Source organism: Excalfactoria chinensis, chromosome 23, assembly GCF_039878825.1.
Source record: "Excalfactoria chinensis isolate bCotChi1 chromosome 23, bCotChi1.hap2, whole genome shotgun sequence".
NCBI classification, from domain to species: domain Eukaryota; kingdom Metazoa; phylum Chordata; class Aves; order Galliformes; family Phasianidae; genus Excalfactoria; species Excalfactoria chinensis.
This window is the reverse complement of record NC_092847.1, coordinates 1,534,030-1,560,247: the sequence shown is the minus strand read 5'-3', so window position 1 is coordinate 1,560,247 and position 26,218 is coordinate 1,534,030. Positions and strand designations below refer to the sequence as shown.

At 51.4% G+C, this 26,218-nt stretch overlaps 1 protein-coding gene across 1 annotated transcript; it reads right to left on the bottom strand.

The window, feature by feature from the left end:
- Positions 1-182: 182 nt before the first annotated feature.
- On the bottom strand, positions 183-23,530 carry CNTN2 (contactin 2). The gene is made up of 23 exons (XM_072355881.1): positions 23,393-23,530; positions 14,687-14,795; positions 10,932-11,076; positions 10,638-10,813; positions 10,161-10,256; positions 9,672-9,881; positions 9,004-9,103; positions 8,600-8,775; positions 7,815-7,951; positions 7,252-7,381; positions 6,443-6,593; positions 6,035-6,162; positions 5,519-5,694; positions 5,279-5,399; positions 4,857-5,015; positions 4,566-4,715; positions 3,821-3,891; positions 3,198-3,432; positions 2,732-2,847; positions 2,368-2,554; positions 1,723-1,835; positions 1,465-1,633; positions 183-994 (listed from the first exon to the last, which is right to left on the bottom strand). Exons 2-23 carry the CDS (start codon positions 14,739-14,741, stop codon positions 885-887), a joined length of 3,111 nt encoding a protein of 1,036 aa, XP_072211982.1. The 5' UTR covers positions 14,742-14,795; positions 23,393-23,530; the 3' UTR covers positions 183-884.
- Between the last annotated feature and the right edge of the window lie 2,688 nt (positions 23,531-26,218).

The window sequence follows — 26,218 nt, the reverse complement described above, 5'->3', positions numbered from 1 at the left end:
AATTTGTGTCATGTTCTTTTCTCTTCCTTCTTTAAGGTCATCTCTGCCTTGAAATGAAATTATCTCCAAGTCTTCTGCATCAGGAGGACCTCTCTCCATATGGGTGGATTTTCACTTACCCTCCTCCTCCCCAGACAAAAAGAAGCAAACGACATAACAAGAACACCCCGGACCAGGTGGGATATGGGTAACATCAAACATTGCACCTCACAGCACGGCAGCTGATACAAACACGAGGCTGCGAGTTAACACCAGTGTCATTAAAAACAAAAGATGTTCACAAACTCTTGTGTTCATCCATCTCCTTCAGGATGAAGCAGAGCGGTGTCTCTTGTGGCTTTGTCTCCTTGGGCTCATTGCTGTGGAATTTGGCTCTTCTTATAGGGAAGTGAATTGTGTCCCATTGCTCCTTAGGGATGGCTGCGGTTGGGGTTGGTTTGGAGCATGCCCATCATTTGGAAGTCCTCAGCCCCCAGTCTCCCCTCCCCCTCTCCCAAATACACTGTACATGGTTAAAAAAAAGTCAAGGTTAGCAGTCTGGTTATTGTAGTACATGGCTTCGTAAGGCAGAAAACCTTCTCAATGTGGTGTACAGGGCAGTCAGCTGTCCGAATTTGGGTAGAATTCTTCTTTGATTTACTCATTTCTTAAAGAAAAAACATCGACTGGTTGCAGACCCATGTCTTGTATGAAATCTCGTGCTCTTCCAAAGGAACAACAACAACAAAAAAAGCTGTTTCTTTCTTCCTCCCTTCAGATAATGTTAGCAAATCCCTCTCTGTAACGCTGCCGCGGTGCAAGCACAGAGATGCAGCACCAGACACTGAGAAGTTCCTGCTGCCCTGGGAGGAGGCACGTCCCACGTCTCAGCTTTGCTGGCCCCATCAGAGCTCCAGGTAACGGATCAGGGCCACCATGGCCAGAGAGTTGGTGGTGATGATGGCAGCATGCGGCACTGGCCTCGTCACAGAGTCTTCCACCATCATACTGGTCCCTGGAAGAAAGGGAGCAAGGAAGGGGTGGCTGTGGTAATGGATAGGCACAAAGGTTTCTTGCAGAGTTAACATCGATTGGTTCTGGTTGCTCCTGCTGTGCATGGCACAGGTGAACCTCCCAGGAATGGTTGTGTTTGAAACAAGAATTTGGAGGTGGGATCTGAGCATTTACGCATTGAATGAAGGAGCTGGGGTTGGGGCTCAGATTGGGGGGCCCTAAATGCATTCAGGATGTCACACAGTGAATCTAATTTGGATGGGAGTCAGGGAACCAAGGGCTTCAGCTGCAGGTGATAAAACAGGGTTTAGTCTAGGCTGAATGGTTGCTTGGAGGGGCTGGGGAGAGGTTGGTGACCAAGCCAAAGAATGTGACAGCAAGTAGTCCTGGAAATAGACATATTGTTTTGCAGTGCTCTGGGAAGAACCCTGAAGATGAGCAGCTCTACCCGGGGTACACATGCATACATACCACTGTTTCGAAGGATGTGGAGTTCTGCTGGGATCCCGTCTCCCCCTGGTCCAGTCACTCGGATCTGTACGAAGGCATGAGTGAAGTCCTCAGGCACTGGGATGTCAATCCGGCTCTTGCTTGACAGGTACAGTGTGGGAGCAGAGTGGGAATCCTGCCTGTAAAGCATCTGTTGGAAGAAGCAAGTTTGAGTTTACGTTCCCTGCAGTTTCCTTAGGGCCACGTGTAACAGAAGGCTCTCTACGTTCTTGCCTGTACCTTGTACCCTGTAACTGTGGACTCATCTGCCTGTGCCACCACTGGGTCCCACTTGATGGTGACGGTAGACCCAGTCAGAGTCCAGGAGATGTTGCCTGGTGGCCTCCTTGGTGCTAGGAGATACAAAAGGAGATAGAGATTCAGTGAGCCACGGGCTGATGCAGGGGCTGTGCCGGTTGCACCCATCTCTTGAACCTCCCTGATTGGTGAATAGAGCTGTGGGACCACCTTGTTCGTTTAATGGAAGGTATCCCAGAGAGCATGGCAACATTTTTGAAGGAGAGAAGGAAAGAAACTATTTTCCCTTGGTGCTATTGGTAACTAATAACGTTCCCCCTTCATGGCACAGAGTTATTTCTTCATGAAGCATAGGTGTGGCACTTGGGGATGCGGTTAGTAAACATGGTGGGGATGGGTTGATGGTTGGACTTGGGGGGATCTTTGAGGTCTTTCCCAACCTTTACAGTTCTATGATTGTTTGATCCTATGGTAAGCAGGGCTGATCCAAAGAAATGCAGGGAGCTGTTGTATTGACTGCTTGGGATGGCTTTAGGGCACTGAGAGGTGCAAGCTGAATGGTCAGCTGCTCGCTAGGGATGCATGGGAGGCAGCACCACATAAAGGAGGAGATCAGGGCTCACTCACGTGGCTTTGTGGTTGTGATGTTGGTGGAGGGGCTGGGGGGTCCAGCTCCAGCACGGTTGTAGGCTCGCACTGAGACGTGGTATTTCGTGTTGGGATTTAGGCCTGTGACGTGAGCTGATGTGACCAACCCTGCTGTTCTCACTCTGTCAGCTGCTTCTTCTTTATCACCATCCTTCCAGTACCGGATCTGAATAGAAAAGAGTTCACTAAGGAATGAAGTATTTGCAAATCTCTGTTCAAGAGCAGTGCTGGACACCCCTTGGCACTTGGGACATGAGCAAGGTGAGGGTGGGTTAGTGGTTGGACTTGGTGATCTCGGAGGTTTTTTACAACTTCATCCCTTGTTCCCATGGTGGACTCATACCTCATAGCCCAGCAGCACACCAGTCATGTCTCCCTGTTCCACTGGCTCCCAGGACACATCCATTTCTGAGGACAGAACAGCTTTGGCCGTAACTCTGAATGGAGCCACTTTTGGTTCTGAAAAAGACAAGAAAAGGGGATAAAATGCTTTTCCAAGCTCTGGGCAGTGCATTCACTGTACTGAAAGGAGGGGCTCGCCTCAGCACCATTACCATGCAGCCCGACAGCTGGTATTGTGTATACAGAGCAAAGAAAGGGGAAGGGATTGAGGGACTTAGCAGGTCAAGGAGACCAACAGCTGTATGCTGTGAGGATCTGTCTGCTCTGTGCTTAGGGAAGCCTCTATCTGTGTACTGAAGTAGAAGATAAATCCTGTGCTCAAATCGCTATCAGCTGCCCTTAAAATGAAAGAAACCTCTCCTATCAGCAAGCCGCCAGACAGCAAGAGCCCCTGCAGCCCCCTTCACCTTCTTCTGCAGAGTACACGATGGCAGTGAGGCTCTCTGGTCCCTCTCCTTTCCTGTTGTATGCTTTGATCTTCACCTCGAAGGGGGTGTAGGGCCCGATGCTCTCATTGCGGTACACGTAGTGCAGGGATTCTGCATGAGGCACGCGGGCAGTGAGCCATCCCTGAGTGCCCTTCTTACGAAAGGACAGGATGTAGCCAAAGCCATCTCCGTTCTGATAGTCCCGCAATGTTGGCTGTGAGGAAAAAGCCTTGGGTAGGGCATTTCTGGATGGGGTTTTCAAGAAAAAGGGTCAAACCGAGTGGCGTGGTTTAGTGGTACGGTGGCAATGGGTTGGTGGTTGGAACTGATGACCTTTGTGGTCTTCCCAACCTTAAAGGTTCTATGATTTCCTTATGTCTGCCGTGAGCAAAGTTGCTCCTGTGGCTCTTCAGATGCCACTGTGGCAGGGTGGTGGTATTTAAAGTCCCTTCCAACCTAAGCTCTTCCATTCAAGGGAATCTTTGGGATCGCCGCTAAGTGCAGTGTTTGGCTCCATTGCGTATCGCAGTTGCATTGCAGCACTGATTTGCTGCCCCCTGCCCTCCCACAGCCCTCCTGCCAGTGCTTTGCCACTGACTCACCGTCCAGTTGATGATGAGCTCATTGGGAGCCCCGCCGCCACCGCCGAGCCCAGATGGTGCCACTGTGGGTGCTGCAGACAGCACAGGTTGGGTTAAAGGGACAACAGTAGTGAGGATGAGCACAAAGACAGGCACAGGCAGCTGCCTCTCAGCCAGAAGTATTTCAGATGTTTGTGAAAATCAGGTCTCGAACACTGGCTAGTCCCTGACATGCTTATTTTACCAGCAGCATTTCTCTGAGGGGATGAGAATCAATCTCAAAAGCAGGAATTTGTGGCAGAGCTTGAATTAGAAAGGAGTTAATATGCACTTGGTGCACTGAAAGTGTTTCTCCTGCTGATCCTACATCCCTTCTGCTTGCGTGTTCGAGCTGCACGAGATAGAATCAACATTTACAGCTGGGAAATTTATCTTGTGTTTGCACAGTTGTGCTCTCTAATATAATAGGGCTCTTTCACCTTTCTAAACATTACTACCCAGAACGTATCGTATTTGAAGCTAGGATTTGTAGTGCTTTAATATATTGTTACTCATGCTGGTGAGGCTGGCTGCCAGTTCTGGTAATTCTTTGTCTTTGATGTGTAAATGGGCAAAAAGGCAGAAAAATTTGCAATAGGTTCACCTCCAGGAGCACTCAAGGAGAAGACTAATTGCCCAAGCCAAGGCTTGCTGCAAGCCAGCCTTCTCTTTCTGCATGTAGGTGCCTCTGATTCCCTATTCCACCTCAGAGCATGTCTGCACCTACCTGCTTCTTTGGTACGGATTTTGCTGGAGGGTAAACTTGGCTCCCCAACTCCAAGGATGTTACTCGCCAAGACCCGAAACTCGTAATCCATCCAAGGGATGAGGTTCACCACCTGGGCTGTCTCGGCGTTGCCTTCGATGTTTACAGGATCTATATAATCCAATAACACGAGAGGAGAACAAATAGAGCAAATGGTGGACAGCCAGCGAGCACAGAGCAAGAGCTGAGCAGGGAGCTGGTGACCCTGGGCTTGGACTTCAGGGACCACTCCACAGCCCTGAGGGCACTTACTGGTGCGCATCTGCTTCCACTTGTTGGAGAGCAGTGTCCTGGCCTCGATGCTGTACCTGGCAATGGGGCTGTGGTTGTCAAAGCCACGGCTCCAGCTCAGTTGGACAGTAGTGTCACCAATGTCTCTCACCACCACACCCCCGGGGGGTCCGGGGGGTCCTGGGGTGAAGGAGAGAGGTGGACGTGTTACTGAAGTGTCAGGGATTGGGGGGCTTATTGCTCTTTATGTTCTGCAAGTCATAAATGAAGATAAAAACCTTTCTTTTCTGGAGGCGAGGAAGCTTCACCTCCCATTTTGCTCCTTTTAATGCTCACAACTCCCAGCCAAATGGAATGTGAGATTGCAGGGTGGTTGCACAGAAAGGGCTGACCCCTCACAAAGAGCCTGCTGGTGCCTCAGGCTCTTAAAGAGCAGGAATTACCTCTGACAGTCAGCGTGGCTGACTCTGAAGTGCAGTCCACGACAGTTTGGGCTGTGCATGTGTACCTCCCTGAGTGCTTCAGTTGGGCATTGACAATGGCGAGGTCCCCGACAGCTTCCTTCTGTGTAAGGAGAAAGGACAGCAGGGAAACACAGCTGACCACAACCCAACATGCAAACAAAGGGGCCGGTGTGGCTTTTCTGCCCTTATTATTGGTATGTAGTTCCATTTGGTGCTCACCACGCTGGCTCGCCGGTAATGCCCCTCTGACTTGTCCAAGTCAATGGGGAAATCATCCAGTGACCAGGTGAAGGTTAGGTCCATGGTTGGATCATGGGATGCGTGGCATTGCAGAGTGAGGTTTTCACCCACATTGATGTCAGCACTGGATGGTGCCAGTGTGATTTTGGTGGCATCTGCAGAGGAAGACGAGGGAGGGCTTTTTGGACCAGGTTTGGTGCACAGCAAAAGGAGCTAATGCTTTCTAACTTGTTGTCATCCCTCTCTAGCAGGATTTTAGCTGTTGGCTTCTTATAAGATGAAGTAGATGGGAAAGAGAAAGGCTTTTCCCAAGGATCAGGTGTCGGTGGGTAAGGTTTGGTGGTCTGGCAGAAGGTTTGCTGCTGTGTGGGCTCAAATGCCTCAGATTCCCTGAGTACCCTATTGCTTTTTGGGGGTATACAGTGAAGAGAAATGTTCCAGTTCACATGGTATTCTTACACATGACTGACCCCAAGTCAAGCCAAACATCTCTACCTCGAACAGAGAGGATCCCCGTGCTGTTGGCTTTGCCCATGAAATTCTCAGCAAAGCAGGTGTATTTTCCCTCATCAGATTTGCTTATGTTCTGGAGTATCAAGGTGCCATCGGCAGTAATAGTCACCCTGGAAATGAAGAACCATAGAAAGAAGGTTAAAATGTCTGCTCACTTGATACACCTACCAAACAATTTCCTGCTCTTGCTGATTTTAGAGGAAAAGGTGAAGAAAAACAGGGCTGCAAAATACAGTGTGAGAGGTTTTTCATAGGAGAAACTAGAGGAATAACAAAGGGTGTGTGTTTAGAGGCGTAGCAGCACACGTGGATCATCAAGTCTCATCCTCTGGCAAGAAGAAATGTCAGTTTTAGCAGTGGCTTTTTGGCCGAAGCTGGCTGTGCTGCTACCTGCTACTGTTGATGAGCAGTTCGGTCCCTTTGGTCCAGAGCACAGTGGCTTTTGGTGCTGCTCTTGGTTGGCATGGGATGATGACCTTCCCACTCCGGGCTGCGGGTATCAGTCGTTTCACTGGGTTTAGTCTAAAATCTGGTGCTAAAGCTATATAGGGGGGGAAAAAAAAGAGGGTTAACAAGCCCTGCTGTGTCAGCATTTTAAGTGCCAGGTTACTAAGGTACTGCTTTCTTGTTGGATGGCTTGGTAACAAAGCATGGCAATATCTGGCGAGCGGGATGCAGGAGTGGTTCCTCTGCTGCCGGGTGTCCAATGCCTGCCAGGCAGGTGCGAGGTGATACGCATCGTACTTAGCAATGGCAACATGACCCTAACAAGTGCAAGGTCTTTGAGAGACACAAGAACAGCTGCTTTTGAAAATGTAGAGGATATTCCCTACAGCATCAGCCCAGTTCCAGCCACCATATCTGAGCTGGTTGGCTGGGTGCGGAGCTCACTTCTTGGGCTTCTTTCCTTCCAGGCAGAGGGAGGGCAATGGAAGGGAGTTGTGCTGCTGCTGTCTGTCCTGTACACTTTCTGTAGCTAAACAGATGTCCTTGTGCTCTTTCAGCATTACTGAACTTACACCAGATTCAAATTTGAGAGGCTCGTAGAGTGTCGTGCTGAACCAGCAGCTATATTTCAATGGTGAGTGAAGCAGTTTGGTCCGCTCTTATCTTACTCTGAGATTGTAGGATATCAGGAAGAGATCTAAAATGCTTCAGTGTCCCATTGAAACCCAGAGCGCTGGGAAATGAGAAATTACCTTGCACTGTTAATTCAGCACTTGCATATACTGTGCCATGCTTGTTCTCAGCCACACACTGATACATGCCAGAGTCCTCCAGGACTAGCTTGGAAAATCTCAGCTCTCCACCGCTCACTTCGATGCGGTTCTGTGCAAACAAGAGGATGAACCCATTAGATGAGAAGAACAGAAATGGAACTCAAGCCTTGTCTGTTCAGGGCTGAGTTTCCTTGCAGGTTGAAGCCAGCCTGGTTTTCTGGGGGAAAAAGCACAGGCCATTTCCAGTGCATGCAGCCACTGCCCCACATGGCTGCGCTGTGTTTGCTGAGACTGCTGATTGCCTGAGCAGCAACTTGCGGCTCATACAAAGGCAGGAACAAGGTGATCCTTATCTGCCCTGACAACTGGCTCCGAGTTCCTGCAGTTGCATGAATCAATGGCTGCGATGGCAGTGACGGGAGAAGGACCTTGCTGGAGGTAAGGACCGTGACGTTGCTTTGCAGCCTCATGGGGGCACATGGAAGGGGAAGGCGGGTGATAAACGGGGGCTGAGATGGATGCAGTGAGGCAGTGAGTGCTACCTGGGAGGCCAGAGGTTGCCCATCCCGCAGCCACCGCACTGCTGGCCGTGGTTTGCCGGATGCCACGCAGCTCCATCGCAGGTCGGATCCGATATCAGCTTCTGTGTCTGTGATCACATCCAGCCAGTCCGGTTGAGCTGCAATGGAGCAAGAGAGGTGGTAGAGCCAAGAGGGTCAGACCAGAGGTCTGCTGTGCCAGGCAGGCAGAAGGATGCTCGTTGTGTCATCTCTGCTGGCAGATTTATTTATCACAGCGTTTTTCACCATAGTAACAGCCTTTGCCTTTTGTGCAGTGATGCAGGACCGGGTCCTCTCTGACTGCTGATCTGCACGTGGACTGCACAAAATCATGGCATAAACCAGATCTGGAGAAGAATGTTGTTATTTCTGTTCCTAAGAAGAAATGCAGTCATATCTGACCTTCAGAAAAGATTGAATTCAGGATGGGAGAACCGGGCTAAGTTTGCAGCTTGACTAGATCTGATTAATAGCTTTGAGCATTAACCCTTGTGAAAGGACCCAGGCTCAGAGGAGGATTTGATGGAGAGACAAATCTGTTTGTTTTGTTGTTATTGTTTTTTATCTCTATGCTCCCATTCGTGGTTACCTCATTTTTGCTAGAATGATTGTAGGGCAAGTGAGGAGGTCTCTCTGTCCTTGCCACAGCCTAAATATATCCATGAAGGAAAGTCTGTGCTGCCTTTGTGATAGGTTGGACTGAAGGGGGGGGATGTCTGTTGGCTGAGACACCTCACCATGGAAAGGCACACGTGGAACTGCCTTACCGTGAATGATGATGCGGCCCTGGTAGGTGTCTCTCCCTTTGATGTTTTCAGCCTCACACTCGTAAGTGCCTTCATCCTCAAAGTCAACGTTTTGGATGTGCAGGAGGGGCTCATTGGAGATCCACTTGGAGGTCTGGGAGCCATCCAGCTTCCTCCACTTTATTTGAGGAACGGGGCTATGTAAAAGTAAATCTTTTTAGCCCTGGGGTCTAACACAGCAGGTAACCAGGATGGCACAATCCAGTCCTGATTCAATCATATCCCATCCCAGATGGGCCTTGGCCAGCAGGACAGATTGGCTTTGCTGCTCCATCCCTCCCACTATTCCCCCTCCTGTGTTCAGCAGATCCATTGCTGGGTCTGTGATTTGCCCCCCACCCCGAGCAATGCAGAGCTGCACTCACTTCCCAAAGGCGAAACACTCCAGGGTCACCATCTGCCCGGTTAGAGCGTAGGTGTCTGCAGGGAACCTGGCTTTTATGCTGGGTGGATACTGCCTGGCATCTGTTAAGAGGAAAGCACTGGTGAGGAGTTCCGGATGACTTTAAAATAGCATATGTGAGATCTTAAAGTGCAAAGATACCTGCGAGGTTCCGCTTCTCTGCAAAACCTTCACGAGTTTGGAGAATTTATAGCTGGGCAGAGGCTAAGTTTCATTTTCCTTTTAAAAGAGCTCTGAGCGGGGTGTCTATAAACCTCTCCTTTACAACACCTCCAGGCTGTTTCTCCCTCATTCCCCACTAGATTTGCTCCCATCTCCCTGCCAAATCAGTATCTTCAACTGCACCTCCCAAGGTCACCAAAGGCAGTTTCAGGGGATATGAGCCTGTCCTGGTGCCATTTTTCTTTTACAATCAAACAGAGAAACCCCACTGATGGCGGCACTAGCAGCGAAGCATGAAGACAGGGCTGCTTCCCCCAGGCTCCAGCCAATTAATGCTTTCATCAACTCTTAAGCTCCCTTGAGAGGCCTGTGGGTAATTTGTGCAGGTGCTGGAGCCTTCAGGAGCCCGCGTGCTTTGTTAATTTTGCATTTTCCCCAGTCCCTTTATGATAATTGGAGAGCACTGACCCTCAGCAGCCAGGCTGAGCTGGGAGAACTTGCTGAAAACGCTCTTGGTGATGAAGTCGATGTGGCTGGTTGCAAAGCACGAATAGTTGCCGAGGTCGGAAGCCTCTGTCTTAGCGATGTAGAGGTTTCCTGTGGTCTGAGAGACGAAACGCCTTCCGTCGGCTGGGATGAAGTTGGGAAACTCATTCAGAAGCCATCGGTAGGACAAGCCTGTGGGGATGCAGGAGAAGGAATGAACCGCGCAGATTGCTGGCGGCCTCAGCTGGGATTTAACCAAGCAGGTCATTTGCTGGACCCGTCAAAGCTTAAATTGTTCCTTGGATAGCGATTATTTTCTCCACATGCTAAGTTATGCCTCTGCTTTGGTGCTTTTCAGAGTGAATTCAAACCAGGTTTGTTCCCCTGGCGTTCCCCACAGAAATCAAGGAGTGATTTGTGCAGCTGAGGGTTTCCTCTACCTCCTACTGCTGGGGGGATGTGAACCCTTACCTGGGTAATGGGGAGGGGGGCTGCAGGTGAACATCACTCCCCAACCTTCAGTGATCTTCACGGGGTCTCGCTCTTCTGCAGAGAATTCCTGCAAGACTAAAGACACGCGGTGAAACTCGCCCATGGGCAGCTGGAGGAGCTGCTGTGGTGATCTGCCCCTCCATGGGGTGGTTTATCATGGTATCATAGAATCACCAAGGTTGGAAAAGACCTACAAGGTCATCCAGTCCAACCTTTCACCAATGATTTCCAGTGGCTTTGCAGAGAGCTACAGAAATATCTGACCCCGTATCTGAGCACTGACAATGCTGCGTATCAAACTGCTGCTGCACCAACACGCCAATGGGATTTCTGCACTGCATCCACAACTTCTCCCCCAAATTTCTCTTTACTTAATGGAGCTGGAAGGTTTGGTTTACCCCCAGCATTATTATGGCTGCATTTCTTTTGCTTTATGCAGACCAAGAAAAGACTTACAGCCAAAGCGGAGTGATGCTTCCCTGCTGACCACTGTGCCACGGGCATTGGTTGCCACACACTGGTAGGAGCCTGCATCCTTGGCTTTCACTGGGTTGCTTATCACCAGGTCCCCAGCAACCAGCCTGTACCGGGAATCCGGCCCCATCTTCAGCTCTGTGCCATTCATCTTCCACCTACCAAGAAGTGGGAAGGGAGAAGATGTATTGAGGCTGCGTGCTCACGTAGCTGGTGCCACATAAACCCACATTGTGGCATCCCATTCTCACTGTCCTTAGCCGCCATGGGGCTCACCTGTATATTGCAGGGGGATTGGCTCTGGCTCTGCACGTCAGTGTCACTTTCTCTTCTGCTGAGCCTTCGGGGAACAGGGTGTGTGCAGGCTGCTCCTCAAACACCGGCCCATAGCTCCTCGTGCCGCTCTGTGCTTGGCACCAGACTGCAAGAGAGGGGAAAACCTGCTCAGCAAAATGTGTCTTTCTCTAGAAAATCTCTCTTTTTTTTTAGGCTTTGTAGGGTGTCCCTGGCGGTGACAGAGCTATATCTGGAATAAAATGAGGAGCAATGTGAGAATCGCAGCCCATCTGTCACCCAGCCCCAAGCAGGGCTGCGGGCAGATTGTGTGCGTTCCCCACTGAGCATCTCACACCGACTCTGCTGTGCCACAAGAGCAGACGTGCTTAGAGATGGGCACGCAAAGGAGCTCTGGCACAACCTCTTGTGAAGCACAGATGGGGTGGGAGCTGGGAATGCTGGGGTGCTCTCAGCATCCTAGAAGTGAGGACATGCCGCTGCCTCCTCCGTACCAACGCTGCTGCTTTGTTCTTCCTATATCCTATTGAGGGCAAAGGAGGAGAGCACAGCCTGGGTGTTCATTGCTAGATCTCAGCTCTGCACTGACCTCCTGCACACACCTGGCTGCTCCCTCCATCCCTGCAGCTGCAGCATCCTCAGCTCTTTCTTTGAGTCACGCCTGCTGCTTGCAGCTGGGTGCAAACCGGTACTGCAGACACTAGAAATTGCAATGCAAATAGGCAAGAACAAAGCAGAAAGCTGCCTGGAAACCTCTACCCCAAAAGCAGCCAGCAAGGTAATCACTGCCAGCACGCGTCCCTGGCACCTGGAGCCATGCCCCTTAGCAGGACTGGGACATGAGGCAAGCACCCCCCTCTCTGCAGTAATAAGGGAGGAGATGCCAAGCTGCCCCCAGCATCCTCCTATGCTTTGTAATTGAATTAATAACCGTCTTAAAACCGCCATGCCAACCTGCAATCTGCTTTCTTCCCCACAGAACTCAGCACGGTCACCCGTTAAATGAAGTGACTCCTGTAAGTGTGATGTTTTATGCAAGAGTAACTTCCAGCAGGGATCGGCTCTCCGGGCTGAGGGAAAGCAGCCCTTCACCTGCAGCTCTCTGGGTTCCCCTCGTGTTCATGGCATGTGGAGACCAGGGTGAAACGAGAGAGGGGCTGCACTAATTGGCTCTGAAGGCTCGGAGCAGCTGTTTGCTCCCCATGTCTGGTCCCCACATCCAGGCACTGCCCAATTAACAGGGGCTCTGCTCTGTGCCTGTTCTTAATGCTCTGGGGTGAGAGAAGCAGTTTTGCAGGGGTTGTATCACCTCCTATGGAAGTGCTTTTTTTTCCCTCCCTTCTGGGATAGTTACATTCACCAACGAGAAGATTCTCTGTGCTGGAAATCACCTCCATTGGTTCTGCTTCTGCTGCACTGCTCTCAGCTGGAAACAGCTCCTTGTTGGCCAGCACTTAACATAATCATGAGTTAATGGAGACTTAAGGAGGACGTGGTGTATTTGTTGTGTTCTGAGCGACAGCAGTCAATGGATTAAGGATGAGCAGATTTGCATTCAGAGGTTAATAGGTAGCACATGGTAAATAACTTCTGATTATGTAACAAATGTTATATTATAGTCAGTCTCATATATGCTTCCCCTCATGGGAGCTCTTTCCCAATGAGGTTTAGCCAATCATCCCTCCCATCCCACCTGGAGCCCAGCATCCTCCTCTGTCTCTTTTTCTCTGCCAAGGTTATGGGCTACCACTGTCAGGCATTGATTTTCTCGTATGCAATCAATGCCAGAAGTTCAGACAGATTTTATGTACAGTTCCAAGGTGTCCGGTTGGCGTTGGAGGTGAAATCCTGCATCTCACTCATTAAGCGAAACGACCGTTAGATTAAAGCGATAATTGAACTGTTACAAGTTCTGATGGTGGTTTGAGCTGAGAACTGAGATCAAAGCAGAGCAGCAGATCTGAGTACCTCCGAGACCCATCGTCTCAGCTGCTGCTGTCACCATAGAACTCTCCTTTTTAATGCTACCACAAGAAGACCTTCCCAGGGCTCTGTCATTCGGGCAGCGGGGAGAAGGCAAACACAAAACAACATCTTTGAGCCTGCAAGCTGTGTGTGCAAGAGGCAGAGGGATCCTTGCAAGCTGTTTGTGCAAGAGGCAGAGGGATCCCTGCAAGCTGTGTGTGCAAGAGGCAGAGGGATCCCTGCAAGCTGTGTGTGCAAGAGGCAGAGGAATCCCTGCAGGCTGTGTGTGCAAGAGGCAGAGGGATCCCTGCAAGCTGTGTGTGCAAGAGGCAGAGGGATCCCTGCAAGCTGTGTGTGCAAGAGGCAGAGGGATCCCTGCAAGCTGTGTGTGCAAGAGGCAGAGGGATCCCTTCAGAACTGAGCATGCCATATGCAGCCCTACTTCTGCTCTGAAACCCAGCTAGGAGCAGAAATTATTCTCAATGTGTTGCTGTGTCTGGGTGGAACAACATTCGTTTTGAAGCGAAATCAGTCATAACACTAAAATAAATAGGGGAAGGTGGAGATGGAATATCGGAACATTAAGATTTGGGGGAAATAGCTGCAGAAATGTTTGAACATTTCCAGCGCTCCAAGAATGATTTGTGCTGATGTCTGGGAGAGAAAAATACCGTATAATGAAATACAGTGGCAAGGCTGTAATCTTTGAGTGTAAAAACCATCCCAGACCTTATACCAGAAATTGCAGTAGAACTCTAAGAGTGGTTCTGTGCTCTTATTGCCAGCACCTGGAACATGCTGGTAGCCAGAGCTGGAAAGCCCCAATGTCCAGGAGGCTGCAGGTTGTGCTGAGCCCCACTCCAGCTTTGGAGAGCAGGAAATCACTTATGTCTCAGCTGAACATTTGCCAAGATGTATTGCAGGTGATGAGTGCATCAGCAGCAATCCTGTCACTGAGAGCTGGCAGTGCATCCTCAACTCCGGAGCTCTGACCGCAGCCTGAGCCTGGCACGTGAGCAATTAATTGGCTTTATAGGAAATCTGAACGCAATCAAAGCGGTTATTTCTCTTGTCCTTGGGAACTCGTCACTCAGTGATATATCAGAGGGAGGGGTGATGTTACCAACCCAAACTCCAGATCTGGAGCCATCGGGTCCATCTTCACCCGTCCCCAGAGCGTTTCCTTCAGCCTTATCTGGAACTGCCATCATTTGGTCCTTGCCCCTGGCTCATATTTCCATTGAGGGCTTTTCTCTGTCCCAGTTGGCCCCTGAGATCCATTGCATCAACAGCCAGAGGTCAGGAGAAAATAACCCTCGTAGGGTTTGGGAGTGACTCATTTGTTATGGGCTCAGCTTGGATGGGAATGAGTTGGGTGAACTCAGCTGGTTAATGGGAGAGTCCAGCACCGTCCTGGGGCCTCTACCAGATTTGGGTCAACGTGATTTCCAAACAGGCTAATTGCCTCCCAATCTAGGGCAGCTGCCCCTCCCCTCCTCCTCTCTTGGGACCCACAGAACACTAAAAGGTAATTAGATATTTATAAGGCAGCCAAGCGGCTTCTTCTTGGGACGATGAATTAGCTTGAAGACATCATCTAATTCTCAACTGCCTGATATGAAAGATCTCCCTGCTGAAAAGGGACCCTTAGTGTGTAGTCTGACACTCCCTGAGATCTGGCAGCAATCCCCAATGGATGGCAAATGGGGGAATCTTTGAAGCCGGGATGTAGCAGAAAGGCATCCATCCCTACAGCAGCATCAAGCTCTTACCCACACAGATGATGATGGCCAGGGAAGTGCAGATGAATCCGGCAGTGCCTCCCATCCTGTGCTGCAGATGTTATGGCTGTGGCTTTATGGCTGAGCGGGGACAGCAGCCCTGCAAGAGAAGCATTGCACTTACCTGCTGCTCCTTGAGGCCCCAGGGCAACTCATGTCCCTGTGGGCACCAGGAGGTGTCTGTAAGAGCAGCCAGTGGGAAACATGCTGAGGTCTGAAAGAGCTCTTCTCTTTTTCCCTTTTCCCTTTCCTTTTCCTTTCCCATTTCCTTTCCCCTTTTTCCTTTCCCTTCTCCTCCTTTTCCCCTCTCTCCTCCACCAACTCTTCTTCCCTCCTCCAAAAACAACTCTCTCCTAACAGGCAGTGGCTGCGTATGAGCATCCTACTGCTCTGCTCCAGCCCCTTCGCTCTGGAGACGTCCAAGGAGGACACCCAGTTTTGTTTTCCTTCCCCCTCTTCGTTAACAATGACTTGGGAAACAACGCATCCCACATCCCACTCACTGAAGGCACTGCCAAGCTCTGCAGCCCACCCAGCCCCAGCTGGTCCCTCATTCCCTGCCCATCTGGCTGCCCCAATGAACGCCGGCTCCATCCCATACACTGCAGCCCCTGGTGCATTGCAGCTTGGTACACACAGCGCCTGCTCATTAAGTGCTGCTGTTATCATGCACCTGAGCAAACAGGGATCGTCCTGTGTGTGCTTTAAGTCTTCTCTCTGGGGAACCTGGGACTGGGAAAGCCACCTGCCCTCAGTATCCTCACCCAAAATAGAACATTTTCCTACTATGAAAGGAAGAAACCACATCCGAGGTCCTCGTTTTCACCTTGCTGGACTCATGGGCTGAATGCCAGCCTCCCCACACAGCACTGAGAGCAAAGCCCAGTCTGACACTCAGGTTAAATGCTCCTATGGCAGAGGCCTAAATAATATGGCAGATCTAGGGGAGGAGGACCTGCCCTGAAGCAGTGACGGTCACAGGGTGACAGAGAGGGACAGTATGAGGACAGAACAGAGACGGGCATGAGCTCCGTTCCCTGAGGCTGCCCCACGCTGCGTGTTCCATCCAGCAGCTCTGGGGTGAGTCAGGCCGATGAAATCACTTGATGTCAATCAGCATCATGCCCCAAACAGCGTCCTGAACCCACGGCCTTCCAGCAAACACTGCCACATTGTTCACCCGCTGCCTGCTTCTCCCTCATGTGTCTCATGCTTCCCAGCGTAAGCACTCTAGGACAAGGAGCAGCTTTTTGCTCCGTCTGTTTTTGCACGCAGTGCTGTGTTGGAGTAGGAGCAGATCGTATCCTGCATCTGGGGCTGCATCACCCCAAAACAGCTCAGAGTTCCCAGGGAAGGAGCACAGGACGCCCTTCAGTTCCTTCCCTACGGCTCAGCAAAGCTGTTACTTGTAAAAATTAAGCTGGTTTGAATTATTCAATTAGTTATCAATTCATTATTTATTATGTAAACCACAGCTTTGATCACCAGCTCTGCAGCTGGCTCTGCAGCTCGCCTCTTTCATCCCAGACCCCACTCTGCTCTCATTTTGGATGCACACATCATTTTCTTTCCTTGCTTCCTAGAACCCATTGCTCCTGTGTCTCCCAAGTCCCTCCCCATGGCTGTGCTGGGACAGGACATCTAAAGAGGTAATAGGGACAGCTGCTCCATTTGCTTTCTGGAACCCAATCTCAGCACGGTCTGCACTTTAAATCCTCTGCAGAAATAGGGAAAGTGCTATCCAGGGTGAGCTCCAGGCACGGCCTACATGCAAGAGAATAACAGAGTAATTCCTATGTGTGCTGAGGTTGGGTTTGTTCGCTATTAGGGACTGGATCACATCCCCTTCTCCCAATGCTGCTCGGCATGCTCCTTGTTGTTGTATTGCTTAAGGGATGTGATCCAGTGATGCTGAGAGCACACCTGGGGCTGCGCTGCTCCGTCAGTGCTGTGCAACACAGGTTGTCCCCAGGCAGTGCCCTGGGCTGTGTTTTCTGCACCTGACTCCAAACTTCTCCCAGGCACGGCCATACACTGTGCATCAGATCCATTGGTCTTGCCCTTCATTAGGAGAGGGCCCTCAGGGAGCTGTTCTTTTCCCTCTTCATGGGGTATTTTGACAGTCATTCGAGAGCCTTCTGTTGTACTGAAAGGGGATCTGTCATCCCCCCTAATGGATGCTGTCATTAATACCTCCAGCAGCATGGGCACACTTGGAGACATGCGCATGGGGTTGCATTAGCAATGTGCCCCTGGAGCAGTGAGAGATCCATTGTCACCAAGACAGAGATCTTAGGAAAGAACTATGGAGAAGTTTGGGATTCTTCTCAGCCTCTGGGGCAGGAGGTGCTGCCTCACCCCAGGGCAGCAGCACTGGGAGGTGATGGCCCCAGGAGGGCTGAAGTGCAGTGGGAGGATCAGGAATGAGTGATGGGCTTTGAATCCAGGCAGCCGTGGCACAGGGCAGGGAACAGCCAATGACACCATGCTGGCCCTGGCATCTCCCAGCTCATAGTGGGACCTGGACTGCAGGGATAGCTGTCATGGCCAGCACAAGCTCTCATAGATCAATGAGTGTGATTCAGTCCTCCAGGGTTAGTTATGAGATGAGAAATTGGACTTCTGCTGTAACATTCTCCACTGAAGGAGAGCTGCTGAGGGTGGCTGACACAGTGTGCCCTGTGCTGTGTGTTCCTCTCATTAAGGAGCATCTCTGAGGCTGGAATGAGCACACTTCTGATCTTTGCTGGATTTTTCTTGCAAATCTGCTCAATGTCAGGTACGTTTTGTCCACTTCCAGAACAGCATGTCTCAGTGAGTTGAAAGAGATTTTATAGTAACGTGTCTGTCCTCTTGCAAAGCTGTCTGTGCTCAGGAGAGATGCAGACTCTCAATCCTGCCCTTCCTGAGCTTCTCTGAGTTGAGAATCCACTCACTGGTGGCCCCAGGATGTGCAGCACAAGTGGGGCAATCAAATGAGACCAGTCAAAACCAACACTGAGCACTGAAACCACTGCGATCCAATGGCCAACACACCCAGAGGGGTTCAGCTCTCCCCAGGCTCATCAATCACCCCATGCAGAGCTATGAATCATTCCTGCACTTCCAAGACTCCCTGCTCCCACCTGCTCTGTGCTGCAGAGTGGTGCTGGGACACGCTTTGCCTCCTGGCTCCATCTTTCCCTGTCCTCCTCATAGAGCTGCACAGCGGACACATCCCCATACTGGGCTCCATGCCTGGGCTGTGGGGAGCAGATGGTGCCCACAGCACCCTGCAGGGCACCGGCTGCAACCTGCAGAGCAGGAGCTGTGCCTGCCCAATGTGTCTGTTACTGCTAGATGGGCTGCAGTGTTAGCACAGAAGGCAAAGATTTGGGGTGGGGGTGATGGTGGCACCTGAAGGCAGCAGCTTGCAGCAGCAGGTGGAACAGACTGAGGAAGGTGCTTTGGGTCTGTACTCAGTCAGGGCTCTGTACCAGCAGTGCAGGCAGGGAGGTGAGGGGCACAGCTCTGGGCATGGCTGTGATGCTCAACAGCACAGCATAGGGACAAGGAGATGATGTGGGGCAAAGGGACTGAGCACTAGGATGGGAGCAGAGCCACTACACAAGAAGTAGGATAGTATTCAGGCCATGCTGTTCCTGAGTACCCAAAGCCCCCAGGTCAGCCCCATTCCCCAGGTGTGAGCAATTGCAATCAGCCCTCATTAGTTAAATTGCCCTCAGGGCTGAGCTCTGCCTTCCTGGTTTGGTGCAGAGAATGCAGAATATGCTGGAAGGAGGGAGGTAAGTGGGGTAAAAAATTAAGTGATGTTTGGAGGGGGGTGTTTGGGCTCCTGAGGGAGGAGATGGGGGTTATAGCATGGCAGGGCTCTGCTGGGAACAGGGCTTGTGAGTAATTGCTGCAGTTTACTGCTAGTCTGGGACATCCTTCAAGTTGTTGTGCTGTGCTGCTAACCCTTGTCATGGCCCCTCTGTCCCTTCCTTTATGCCTTTGGAAATGAAGTCGAGCAATAAGAACCTAACCCAGAGTCGTGTACCATGCAAACCAGCTTTGCTTGCAGCTGGGAGAAGAGTTGGTTGTGTTTGTTGGATCCCCAGATGGTGGCACTTCTAAAACTTGGGGATGAGCTTTGGTTTGGATCCTATCTGGTCCTGTTGCTTTTTGCTCTGTGGGAGCTGTGCTTCCCACCTGGTGCAACAGTGCTGCAGGTCTCTGAGCAGTGCACTGTGAACCCATCTACATCTGGAGTAATTCTGAATCAGCATATCCATGGAAACTAATGTGATTTCCCTGACACAAACATCCGGACAGATGCTGCTCCTCTTGCAGAGCAAGACTCTGGAAAACCCAAACCCTAAAATACTTTTAGGTGATGCTGTAGGATTTGGGCCTTGAAATGGGAGGAGGAAAGAGCCTCAGGTGTGGGTGATGGTGCTTACAGCAATCTGTGGACAATGTGTTCCTCATCTGGGATACGTGCACTCACTCTGCCCTTGGGTCATGCCTTATATATCGTGGATTGATATAATTGTGCCAGAACTGGGTTGGTGAGGGTCAGCATCTGATCAATGCTTCTGAAGGGCAGGGAGAGGTTAAATACCTCAAAAAGATGGGAGAAAAGTCTGGGAGGTGGAAATCCCTGCTCTGCAGGTAGAGGATAACATGGTGTGGCATGAGAATGAGTGCATGGTTTGATGCTGCCTTGTTGTCCCACGCAGCTTTATTATTTTCTCTATGAGAGGCTCATGGAGCCCCATGCAAGGAGCAGGCAGGGCTTGCTGATATGCACCCAGCAGGATGGCTGCATTAAGGCACCGTGCTCAAGCTGTCTCTGTGTCTTTTAAGTGCTTTTTTTCCCCCTAATAATTGGACAACACATTCATGTACATCACAGGTCACGGCACTTCATTGTAAGAGGGGCTCAGTGGGAGTTCTCTTTTAGTCAGCAAGATCTCCCCAGCCAAGCAAACCCCGGTGCTGGTGCACAACCTGTCACTTCTTTGTGCAGAAGACAAAGCAGGGATCTGCTTTGGGTCAGGAGGCGTTGATTTGAGAGCACATGGAGACACGTGTGTGTGCACAGAGCTGCTGGGCAGTGTGTTTGGGATTGGAGTTGTTGGTGTGATATAACCTTAGTTGTAACAAAGCAGATGATGATATGGAGCAGGGCAGCCCCCTGTAAAGCTCCCTGTACCAGCTTCAGACAAAAGCCAGGATTGTGGAGGAGGAAACCATGTAGGATTTCCCTGTAAGCTGGATGCAAGCACGCAGCTCTCCCTGACGGCTGTCTCAGTCAATAGCTGGAGTCAATGGCAGCTGGAAGGATGCTCAAAGTCTTTGCAAACAGGACATGAATGCCTGCAGCTTTGCATGCTGCTGATGGAGAGATGATGTCTGCCTGAAACCTTCGTTAACACCCTGATTACATCTGCTCGAGATCAAAATATCTGGTGCTGCTGGTAGACACCCCTGTGTAAGTTCACTATTGCAAACCACTGGGCATCACCCAGAATGTTGCACTGGGGTTGCATTGAAGGAGGAGCTGGGAGATGCTAAAAGTTGGGTGTTGGTGTGGGTAGGAGAGGTGAGATGTACACGCTGTTATTGCCTCCCCAATATACATCATCTCCAAAACCAAGGTTCTCCTTTCCCATCACAGTGTGCCTATGGGGAACCTCAGCCTCCTAAACTCGCCTACTTTCTGCAGTCGGTGCCGCTCTCAGTGGCACAGCTCTTTGATGTGTCACAGGTATAAATAGCTCCTACCTGCCATCGAGCCCGTCTGCCTGCTCCTACATTACTTGGGAGGAGCGGGGCTCCTAGAGAGGCTGTAGCAAGGCAAAACAAGCACAGGGATTGGAAAACCCAAGGAGGAGAGTGGTGTGGGGAAAGCCTGACCTTGAACACCCATCAGCCCTATGCCAGCATGTGTGCCAGTAGGTAGGAGCTGTCTGTGCAGGGGATCCTGCACATGTTCCCATCCTCATGGAGCTCCTTGGCCTTGTGATGAGGATGCAGCATTGAAATCCTCTCCCTTCTCCCAGGAGTAGCTTGGGATACCCCCTGTAATGACTGTGCATTCATTTTGCTCCTTTGGAGACATCATCCTTCTGTTCAGCCTGCTTATCTGTCTGCTAAAGCATCGGTGTTCCATCTTTAGCTAGTGCCAGGCTGCTCTCTACCTTGTTAAAAACAAGCAGGAACCTGTGCACAACACAGACCCCACTTCTCCTGTTCTGCAGCTCTGCTGTGGGGCTGCCAGCTCTGCCAGCTGTATGATAACTGCTACATGCAGTGACTGAGCTCTAAGCTGCTGGTGGGAGCACCTGTCGTGCCCACTGATGCCTCTGGGCATCTCTACTGGGGTTGAGAAAACCCCTCTGGTGAATGCTGGACCCTACAGCTGTGGTTATGGGGCTAAGGGTGTGCTGGGGAATAGGAAGGGAATGCATTGGGTTCAAAGAAGCAGTTTCTGTGTTGTCTGGGATCTGATGGTTTCCTTGACTGTAGTCCCTGTCTACATCTCTCCGAGTGCCTGAAGACATCAAGTGGGGGTGGTAACCAAAAATGAGTTAGATTTGGTACCCTAATCTAGAAAGAGCCTGACAGAGCTTGTTAGAGCAAGTTTCTGGTTGTTTGTTTTTTTTTTTCCCCTTCTGTCAGCATTATTTGACTCTTAAAGAGCTCTTGAAGGAATCCTCTCTTACCTCTTCCCATGCATCTGTGCTTTAATGCTACCTCTGACAGCCCCTGAGCTGGGTTTCTTGCACAGTGCACTGGTTTATAGGGCAGGCTGTAAGCTCAGGAGGGACAGATGTGCCTCCAGCTGTGAGGGGGGAGATGACAGCAGTGCTGTGCCCATGAGATGGAACAAAACCATCCTTGTTCCAAGCAGAGCATGGCTGAGCAGCCAGCAGGGTGATTCTCAAGCACGCCCTAAAGATGGGGGTACCCTTTTGGCATGCTCCTTGCAAGCACATAAAATGATATGGACTTGAAGGTCTGCTAAAGAAAGGAAGGAGAAATGAGGTATCTACCCCTCATTTAGTCTCGGTGACCTTTCATGGCCAGCTTAGGGCTGAGCAGCCAGGCTATGGGCTGTGCACGTGTGCTCTGCATGCTGCGTTCTGTGCTCGTGTGTTGGAGATGCCTCCTTACAGCCCTGCTGTGCTCCCACTGCTGTGATTCGCGTGCGATGCGTCTGCAGAGGCACAGGCTGGTAAATGCATCCATTCCGAGCGACAAAAAGTCATGGTTACTCTGTTGGATCATAATAGATTGGGTGCTGGAGAAGGGTGTTCTGGTTCCTTTGTCTCAACGCATCATCTCTGCACTCCATGGGCTGAACGTAACCCCGGCACCTTCCCTTGATTTGCAGACCCTTTCTCACCTGTCTGTACAAAGTAAGTTTGGGAGCTGTGTGTTGGCACAGCAAACAGCTTTTGGTCTTGTGGGTGCATTCAGATCCCAAGGGTAGAACCAACCACTGCTTTCCTTGCTGCCCCAAACAGAGCACGGTCCCACCCAGCGCTATGATTTCCCCCTGAGCTGCCTTAGAGTGTGGAAGGTGTATTTCTGGCTATGCTGAGAGGTCAGAGAAGGCTGTTTTGCATGGAGTGCTGCCAAACAAACAGCACTGAGAGATTTATCCATACATTCACACCTGCCCCTAAACCTTGTGCCTCTGCTTTGCACCCTGAGCTGCTTGGGGACGTGCATAGGGGAGGCAGAGCCGTGCTGGGATCTGGCCAAAACCTCCAGGAACACTCGGGTTGTTCTCAGCTCTCAGGCTGCTGCCTCCCACCCTCAGAGCAACTAGTGTTCCTTCAGAGGGACGGCAATCTCAGCCCCAGCCCGGCTGAAACAATAACATCGGTGCTGTGGGAGCAGTGAGAGCCGGGTGGGTGAGATGCAGAGGGAAAGGGAGCTCAGGAAGTTTATAGTGAAGGGAGTGGAGCCTCACTGAGCAGCCCAGTGCTGCCAGCTGCTCCCCACCTGAGCACCCAGAAAGAGCAAAGCTGAGCACAGGGTTTTGGTTGTTATATTACATCAAGAACCAGCCCCCCCCCCCCCCCATATATATATACCTTCCTTCTGCAACACGCTGGAGAGCCTCTAACACAGCAATACCCCCACAGCAGCCCTCCCACCCTGCCCAGAGTAGCTGGGAGGGAGAGGAGGGGGGGGTCACAGGGCACTGCTTTCCTCCCTCTGTAAAGGGGCACCTGGGCTCTGCCCTCCCGAGCCAGGGGTGCTGAGCAGCGCTGTGCAGCCTGAGCTCGGCAGCCCCTCCACGTCCGGGCTTTGCAAAGTACCACCAGCCAGAATACAAAGCCGAGCTGTAACTGTAGCAATTAACAACAAATAAGTTCTGACTCGGTCCTTAAGAGCCGTTTCTGAATACAGCCGTGCCCATCCCCTGCCACAAGTGACACCGCTGTGCCCCCCGTTCCTCCCAACTCCATCCCCAGTCGAGCCGAGTTGTTCCCGCAGAGCCATCGCCCCAAGCAGCGTCCAAACCCACGTCGTGCCCTTGCGTCCCCGATCCCTCAGGATTCGGCTGTTTCTCCCTATAGGGAGAGTTGACTCTGCTAGAAATGATGCCCCGAAATCTGCAGCCTCATCTATTTATTTATTTATTTCTACCCCCCACCCCCCCTGTAACGTTAAGGGAAAGAGAGAGCAAACCCTTACCTGGGATAGGATCGAGGGCTGAGCATGAGGCGGAGGAATGCGGAGCCGCGGAGCTCCTGCCGCGGTGCTGAGCCCGGCTGATTGCCTGCCCGAGTGGGGATGTGTGTGCCCAGAGCCACTGCAGCATCTCTGCATTAGGATGTGCTCCTCCCTCTCCTCCCTCCTTGCGTGCGCGCTCCCTCGCTCTCTGCCAACCACCACGCCGGTCCCTGGAGAGAGGTTTCTTCTTTTTTTTTCTTTCCCGCTGCCTTTACCTCACTTGCCACAGTGCAAGGACCAGTCAGAGCAGCTTGCAGCATGATGCATAATGCATGCCTCAGCCTCCGGGCTGCTAAACCCAACTGGCTCCTTCAGGAGCCCCAAAACCTGTCCCTATAGGGATGGAGCAGGTGTGGGGCCGGGGGGCAAAATCCCAGCTCTGTGGGGTGGGAGCATCCTCAGCTGCAAGGCTTTGCTGGGACCCCCCCCCCCCGTGCAGTGTTTCTATATATATATGCACTCCCCCATGCCTGAAGATGTGTGTGTAACTGTAGGTGTACGTAACTGGGTTTATGTGCAGGCTGCAGGAACTGCTTTATAGCAACGTTTGGGGAAGTTCCATTGAGACGAGTGTGGCTGTCAGAGGTGGGACCTGAAGCACATGTTTGTCAGGGTCTGTCTGCGAGGGTGATGCTATGGGATACGACAGTGACGCTCCAAGACCTCCCAGGTGATGCTTTGAGCAAGTCAAGGTGCCAGCAGCTCCCAGTCTGTGCTTGGCTAAGGGGCAAAGCCAGAGCAGAGCAGTGGCTTCCCTGTGCTTCCCCTCCTTCCCAGGTCTGTTAATGATGGAGGGAGATCAATGGGCACTTGGGCTGTCCGCAGGTTAATGGCCTGCAATTACAGAGGAGTAATTAAGGCATCGGTATCTCTATTGATTGGCAAAGCTCCAGAGGTCTGGACTCCTCTGGCCAGACAGAGTGGGTTCCTCCTGTCCTTCTCTTGTCCCCTTCTCTCAGTTATTTTGAGGTGAGACAAGGAAGAATTGGGTATGGCCCTTCCTGCTGTTGTCTCCAGGCAGAGCAGAGGTCTTCTGCCCATCCTCTGCCCCCCTCCTTCATGTCTCTGCTCCCACAGCTCCCAAGGGTTGGATTTGGGGTATCAGTGACCCCTTGGGGCTTTGTCCTGTAGCAGCTGGGGGAGGAGGCAGCTCCATAAGGGCTCCCGTGGCCATTCCCAGTGCTGCTGGAGCTCTTAGTGATGGTAATGGATAACGTGCTGGAGGTAGAATTGCCCCTCTGAGGGAACTTGGGGCTGTCAGCATCGAACTGTGTCCCACTGAGGTCAGGGAAGAAGTGGGTGTAGTGATGGTGCCATAAAAAGAGCTGAGCGCTAATGTGTGCATATCTCCCCCGTATTGATCACAGGGATGGGGCTGCTATCACTCATTTCTGGGCAATAGCATCACTTTTTCCTATAGGAGTGATGGGAATAACCAGCATCTATCAAAGCATTCAGGGTGGATAAAGGAACGTTTTTAATGTTTCCTGGTTGAGCCCACCTGGTTCAGAAGGGTCCTGCTCTGTGTTGATGCTTGCTGATCCTGTGCCAGGACTGCAATGCTCAGTGCTATTCCTGCCCCATCCTTCCACATCCCATAGGACTTTGGGGTAGGGATTGGGATGGCTGCTGCCCCCATTGCCCCAAACACTCTGGGACTTCTCTTGCCCCAAGTTAAGGTGCTTCTGTTCCCCAGTGCTGTCCTAGAGATGGGGAGGGGGCAGACAAAGCCCCCTCCCCCCCTGCAGCACTGCAGTAATACTTTCATCCTCTTAGTGAGGTCTGCAGCAATTACATCTTCATTAGCCAAATAGCTTTGTGTTTTTCCCCCTTCCTCCAGCCCATTCTCGTCAAGGCTTTGCACTAGGGAGCAAAGAGCACTTCAGAGCCTCGAGTAGGGACGGGAAATGCAGGGCTCTGCTGGGAGCTGTGGGCACCTGGGTTAAAACTTGGTGCTCCCATGAGTTTGTTGGACCATGGGGGCTTCCTGCTTCAGCTCCTCTGTGCTCTGTGAGGCTGTCTGTGTTGTGTTAATGCTGGATGCCAAGCAGCATCACCTGTGCCCTGGGCACTGCTTGAGCCACATGCATGGAGCAACTGATGCACACTTGGACCTCAGTTTCCCCAACTGGGAAGGGTGCTGCTGTCTGCACCGGTGCTTCCAAAGTGGTTGGTGAGGGCTCTGTCCTCACATGAACATCAGAGCTGGTGCAGCTGCTCTTGGAGTTCTTCCCTTTGTGCAAGGTTGGTGGGATGCTGTTAGCCAGGCTGGGCTGAAAGAAGTTAAATTGCACAGCAATCACATTGCTCACTTGGCTGATAGGCACTACCCAGGAATTGGGCACAGTCCAGATGGGAGCACTGGTTTGTTCCTCTGTATTAGACGTGCTCCTGATGTGCTTAGAGCAGACACAGGTCTTGTCTCGCTGCTTTGAGCCACCGGAACTGCTGCTCTGAGCTTGCAGGGGCCCCCTGCAGGGCTCTCTGGGCTGGGAAATGCTTCGTCTATGAATGGCTTGGGGTGAAGTGCTGCTGAGCCACCCCCCTTCCCCAGCTCCTCAAGTCCCACCATCAACCTGCCCTGTTGCGTCCCATCACAGCTTCTGAGCTGTACTCCTAAGGGTAGTTAAGCACTGGAATAGGCTCCCCAGGGAGGTGGTTGAGTCCATCCCTGGATGTGTTTAAGAGCCATTTGGATGTGGTGCTCAAGGATATGATTTAGCAGAAGGTTGTTAGAGTTGGGGTACTATGGTTAGTTTAGCCTGTGGTTGGACCTGATGATCTTCA

What these genes read in the sequence shown, in the direction of transcription:
- CNTN2 (XM_072355881.1), bottom strand. Translation starts at nt 14,741, where the DNA reads ATGGGAGGCACTGCCGGATTCATCTGCACTTCCCTGGCCATCATCATC. An exon ending in GGCAACCTCTGGCCTCCCAG is followed by an intron (nt 7,382 to 7,814) that starts GTAGCACTCACT and finishes TTGTTTGCACAG; the next exon opens with AACCGCATCGAAGTGAGCGG. An exon ending in CCACATCCTTCGAAACAGTG is followed by an intron (nt 995 to 1,464) that starts GTATGTATGCAT and finishes CCTTTCTTCCAG; the next exon opens with GGACCAGTATGATGGTGGAA.